This window comes from Grampus griseus (genome assembly GCF_964374135.1).
Source record: "Grampus griseus genome assembly, chromosome: 20".
Taxonomy (NCBI): domain Eukaryota; kingdom Metazoa; phylum Chordata; class Mammalia; order Artiodactyla; family Delphinidae; genus Grampus; species Grampus griseus.
The window spans coordinates 52112165-52118363 of record NC_139014.1 but is presented as its reverse complement, the minus strand read 5'-3'; the positions used below and the strand labels follow the sequence as shown (position 1 = coordinate 52118363).

At 46.4% G+C, this 6199-nt stretch overlaps 1 protein-coding gene across 1 annotated transcript in view; it reads right to left on the bottom strand.

The window, feature by feature from the left end:
* SLC6A4 (solute carrier family 6 member 4) overlaps positions 1-1062 on the bottom strand; it is a gene marked incomplete at its 5' end in the record, with an annotated part of 22165 nt that extends 21103 nt beyond the window's left edge. Inside the window, one exon of the mRNA XM_082679470.1 lies at positions 966-1062. Coding sequence (XP_082535596.1) covers positions 966-1062 — 97 coding nt within the window. The remainder of the gene's footprint in view (positions 1-965) is intronic.
* Positions 1063-6199: the final 5137 nt, after the last annotated feature.

Here is a 6199-nt window from a genome sequence, read left to right as displayed (position 1 = left end):
GATCCATTTTCTGTAAACTCTTTTTTTTTTGCGGTACGCGGGCCTCTCACTGCTGTGGCCTCTTCCGTTGCGGAGCACAGGCTCCAGACGCGCAGGCTCAGCGGCCATGGCTCATGGGCCCAGCCGCTCCGCGGCATGTGGGATCTTCCCGGACCGGGGCACGAACCCGTGTCCCCTGCATCGGCAGGCGGACTCTCAACCACTGCGCCACCAGGGAAGCCCCTGTAAACTCTTTACAAAGGATATTAATAAATCTGCTTCTTGCCTATCAAAAAAAAGTTTTAAAGTAAAGTAAAATCAACTACATTTTTCAACCCATGCAAGGTATCAAATCACAACCAAGTAATTGAAAAGGAAAAAACAAAACAACAGCACAAACAAAAATAGCAAATAACCAAGGTTTTGCCTAGGCTCTATTAAGAACAAAGTATTGACCTCAATTTGAGGGACTGGAATCCCACCCTGGAGTTTAGCAGTGACTCAGAAGAACAAAGCTTCACTTCAACAAAGTTTCACAGGGCACTTACTTTGTCTTGGATGCTGTGCTAGGAAGAGAGTAACAAAGAAGCAGTTTCTGGCTACAAATAGATAAGGACAGTCCTCTCCATCATTTAAACTGAACACTCAAACTATATTTTATATAAACCATAGGTGTGACTTAAAAAGGAAGAGAGCATAGGAAAGAGATGAAAAGGCCACCCTTTGTGAGGACCCCTAGCTCCTTAGCTGTAGACTTTTTCACTCTTCCTGGAGCCCAGCTCTTAGAAACCTTTGGGCAGATTCTAGCTGCCTCCAGCTGTGTCCAGTCCGTCTGTGCCTTGCCTTTCTGCATTCCCATCATGCCTCTGCAAGTCCCACTGAGCCTTAAATGTCACTGCTGCTCCCCATTCATTCTTCTTGCCACTCCCCAGCAACTCCTGTGGCTAATGCACTTGTGTTCTGCAACAGTGGGCAGGCAGGGTCACCTCTCATCCACGCTGGAAGAGCCAGAGAGAAGAGCGTGGAGGTTACACACGCCAGTGTGACTGGTGTCTCTGTCCCCACATGCCTCAGGGCTGCCATGCCTTCATGTCACTGCCATGGGCCAGGGTACAGGGAAGTCAGCTCAGCCCTCTGAGATGTCAAACATGGGGTAGAAATCCGAGCCCTTTCGGACCTTAAACCTATGGCCTGTTATAAAGGAGTAAGGAGCCAGGACCTTCCAGCTAACTTCACTCTTCTGGGTTTGAACTTTGTTTCTGCTTAGCTCAAGTCACATTATACCTTTCAAGGAAAAGATGTCCAGGGATACTGCTACTGCTATGCATAACTGCAAAGATCTGATACTAATCCTCCAAATCCAACAGTAGGAGTCTGGCTAGGAACTGGTAGCTCATAAAAAATGTGAGTGTAAAAAAAAAAAAAAAAAAAGTGAGTGTATGTCTCCTACCCTGGTGGGGCTTTTGATGACTACAACTTAACTATCCACGTGTGGAAATGTGGAGACAAAAACGTAGTGAGTGAAAACTTAGAACACAAAGCATGTAGCTTCACACTGATGGCTATGCACATAAATATTGGCAAGGATCAGAAATGAACACAGGGGATGCAACTAATTAGAGTTTCATGTTTACTGGGTAGTTTCTTTCTGTAAAGTAGAAAATAAAAATTTTAAAGGGATTGATTGATGCCAAAAATATCACAGCAACAAAAGAGAAACCATCTCTATGTAGCGAGGGTGTGTGTGTGGTGTGTTAACGGGTTGGGGTAGGTGTCCTGGGTTCTACCCTATCTAACTGGCCCCCGCCACCGACCCTATCCCAGGTTCAAGGAGACAGACATGACCCATAGAAGGATATGAATTTCTGACAGAGTGATCTAGATAAAAACCTGTTCTGCTTATCCTTATGCTGCTGTCCCGCCTTCCCTGCCCCTATCCGTTCCCTGAGACCTCAACTAGACTTGATGGACTTTTTAAATAACCACACATCCTCTCATCCACCATAAGGTACCATCTACCAGGCTAAGGGATTTTTATTTTAAGGTGTTTCTGTTTTTGTTTTTGAGAGAGATGAGTTGTCAATATATTTGTATACACAGCTAAATTAAACCTGAACTTGGCAGTCTCTGGTTGTGTTGTTTGAAGAAGGCCTCTGTACTTCCCTCCAGCCTATATCAATGGCATGTTTTCCACATTAAACAGTGAAGAACTTGCAGACCAGATGGCAGAAATAGAGCTTTACCACATGCGGATGGTCAGACGGCACCCAGTTGACAGATCCTGCCTATGACCGAGGCCCCCCTTCCCTGGTCTTTCTTTTTCCACCTTCAAAATTTTACCCAAAATTTTCTGTAGGAACATCTTCCCATCTTTAATACTGCAACTTTCCTCTCATTTAAATTGAAGCTCAGAGAGCAACTGTATCACCCAACCTTTCTCTGGCATGTCCACCACAGTCTCTAGAAGGGAAACATCCCCCATCTCTGAAGAATACATTGGTGGGGGAATAAACGTTTAGCCATACAGTGGCTCTGTCACCCTCTTGCTGCAAGTCGTGTGAATTTTTCTAGATTTCATTGACTTCCTCCCCTGGGGCACTCTGCAGGAAGTTGGAAAATGTGTGTGGGCTGGTGAACTTCGGTTGGGCAATGTATGTTCTTCAGGGTTCTCAGGGGTTCAGCCCCCAAGGTATTTGATCTTGATTTCTCGGCAACTGTTATGAGCAACTCCTAGAAGAATAAGACACCAGACTATTTTTGCTGAGCATTACAAAAGGTCTTGTTTCCTAAAATATCCCTCAGCATTAAAAAAAAAAAAATTCATCAACAGCTGAAATAGCCCAAGTCATAAGAAAACCTGTTCAGAGGGTCCTTTAGCCCAATCATGATTTCAGGTTGCCTCTCCCCTGAGGCTGGTCTCTCTCCATCCAGCTGTGCTTTCTGGGGTTGTCTTATTGGGCTCCTGCCCCAATCATAGAACCCGGGGTACAAATAGATAAGTTACAGCCACACGAAGCCACCGAACAGGCAGGAGATGCACATCTCCTTTGCTTCACATCACTCCTCTGCCTTTGAGAAGGAAGCTCCTCCCAAAGACTAATCTGTCATCCAGGAGCAGATGGCCGGGCCTGGGTGCCCTTCTGCCTGCGGGATGCTGCCTGTGGATCCAGACTCCTTTCCCATTTTCCTGATTCTACAGAGCACTGAGCAGCTTTTCCTACTGAGACCGGCAGATAGCAATAGTTGAGAGCAAGCTGGCCCAGGAATATAGAAGGAAGAGATGTTAAGAAGGTTGCTTTCTAAGAATGTTATCTTGAAAGCTTTCTTTTTTAAAAGGTATTTTTGTCCTGCTGGGTAGAGGGACTGCAAATGAGTCCAATATTACAGCTGTGTCCTCTTCCAGGCAGACTTGAGTTTCTCCATGGCCAGAAACAGCCCCAGAAGCCTTCCTGTGCACCTTGAATGTAAGCCATTTTCCCAGGCTGAGCAGGTGACCAGCTGTGGGTGGGGCCATGCACGTCACCCAGCTCCATGGTAGGATGACAGCTTGACACGCAGGAGCCTCATCCCCCAGGGGTCCGCACACGAGGGGCCGAGCAGTGATGCACTTGACAGAAGGCTCGTATTAGCCCAGAGAGTGGGCTAATTCACTCCACCTCCCCCCGGCCCCCCAGTAAAAAGGATTGTTTCTATTTAAACTTCTCCTGATCAAATCTCCATTCCTCTTTCCACAAATTTGGTCTCTGTAGCCAGAGGAACCAGTATCTGAACAAGCATGTAATTACAGTGATTAGTCATGAAACCACCCAGACCTTTGGAAATGCCCGTGACCCTACTTGTCTGTTTGATGCCTCAGCACATCCTAAGCAGAAACATGTAGAAATTTTGTACTTTGACTTCACATGTCCAGATCAAAGTGAGCTCATTTCTCAGGACACTCAATTTTCATTTTCAAAAAAACAAACACAAAAACCAAAAAAGAAAACCCCCCAAAACCAACATGAATTATGGGTTTACCACTGAGATAAGATTAATTATAGGTCATATACTCAAGTGGCAATTGGCACGCTCTATTCAGAGGGAGTCTAGAGTTCCCAGGACACCAAGGATGATAGGAGTTACAGAGTCCTGGTGCCTGTAATGCAGTAAACACTGAACCTGGCCCTCTGCCACGGATTGGCACTAATTCAGCAGACACGTACTGTCTGCCTACTATGTGCTAGGCTCTTGCAGACAAGGCAGGCTCAGTCCTGCCTTCATGAAGTTTATGGTACAAGGCCAAAATATGACTGGTAGGAAAACACCAACATGCAGAACGAGGGAGAGTCTGGTGCTGCTTCCTAGTGCTGCCACACAACCTGTTGTAAACCAAGATTTCCGCTGACTTGACGCGGCATGTTCAGATACCTTGCATTTTTAGCTTCCAAGTTGCCCTTGGGTTTTAAAGGTCTTCCTTTTGTTGCTATTGCACGGCTTCTGTCACAGGACCCTGGATTTTCACTGCTTCTGGCTCATGTCTTCACAGTGCAAAATGGTGGCTTGTATTTGTACCTGTTGAAGGGACCGTTGAGTTCTCTGAGGGTCATAAGCCATGGGACTCCTACTCGCCTTTCAGACAAAATAGAGACTTCATGATCTGAACAGAGAGAGTAGAGAAAATCTTGATTTTTGGACGTAAGGGATAGAAATGAACTCCACTATCACAGCCATCTCCTTATCCAAAGAGTGCCTTGTATGAGACAATTTAATTTTTTGGAGAGGAATTAAATAGGCTATAATCCTCAGGGCCATTTGGGCCAGTTACCATGAGAAAGGAAAAGGGTCTCCATCCAGAACTTTCCCTGGGGGAGGATAGCTTCGAGCTTCTCACCACACAGGGTGTAAAATTTAGAGGATTAGCCATTTGTGCTGGGGTTGAGATCACTCCAGAGGCTGGGCAAAAGTACAAAGGATTATTTATTTTGACTTTAATAAAAAGAAGTGGATCTGGCATAGATAGGCACAAATAGCCCTGCTGTAGTGAACACGAACAGGAAAGCCTAATTACCTTCATTTTTAACAGTCCTTGTGTGTCCACAATCCATGGCTCTCCTGTTGCACAGATCTGCACTGGAATCCCAGACCCATCACTTACTGGCTGTGTGACTTTGGGCAGGTTGCTTAACCTCTCTGAGCTTCACTTTCCCCATGTGTAAAAGCAGACCCTTAAAATTCCTGCTTCCTAAAGGTTGTTGTGGAAATGAAATAAACGTATGACAAACACTTAACTCAGTGTCTAGCACATGGAAAGCATCAATAAATGACAGTGAATTGATGGCCACTAAGCCACCACATATATGCAACCTATTCTGCTTTTCTACTCCTCACCCCAGTCCGAGAAACTGGGGCCCACAAGGCTAAGTGATTTGTAGCCCACAGCACAAGTGAGCCACTTGAGCCAGAAGCTACAGCCACCATCCCCTTCCATAGGCCCTCACTGGTTCTTGCTTGTTCCTCTCAATCAGTGGCTTGGAGTCACTGGGAAACTTGTAAACAGCAGATTCCTGGGCTGCTCTCTCGGAGATTCTAATAAAGAGATCCAATGCAGTGGGTGCTGCATTGTTAAAAAGTACCCCAGGTTACTAGGGGCAGGTGGGCCACTGAGCATGCCCAGTGCATCGCCACCCTGCCCCTTCGCTCCCTCTAATCATCCTGTATCCTCCAGGGGTGGCTTAAGTTTCTATCCACCCCCGCCATGTAGCTTTCTCTCACCACCCCAGCCCAAGATGATCTCTCTCCACTCATTTGTCATTCCTCACTGATTTTCAAGTATCATTAGTTATCCTTTTATGTCTAGTTGCTTTGCATCCCCCTGGAAGCAGGGGCCATGGCTCATACACTCTGTACTCAAATACTTGCTGACCCGTGTGTGCACTGCACAGCTCCCAGCACAGAGGGTCTATTTCAGGTTTCCCAGGCATGGGACCCAGGGGACCACAGCTGCCATGCTGGCAGGTGTAAGCCTCAGGTGAGGCTCTACTCTTTCTTCCCAATCTCAGGGGGCTGCCCCGCCTCCCTCCTCACCCATTAGGAAGATCTGCATCTCGGGGGCCGAGGGAGGACTGTCAGAACAATAATTTTAATGAACTCTGGATTGGAAAAGACTGACATGTCTAGGATTAAAGAAGAGCCCAGGTTGTGCTTTTAGACTTTGAAACAAGTACCAGCAGGCATGCCCGTC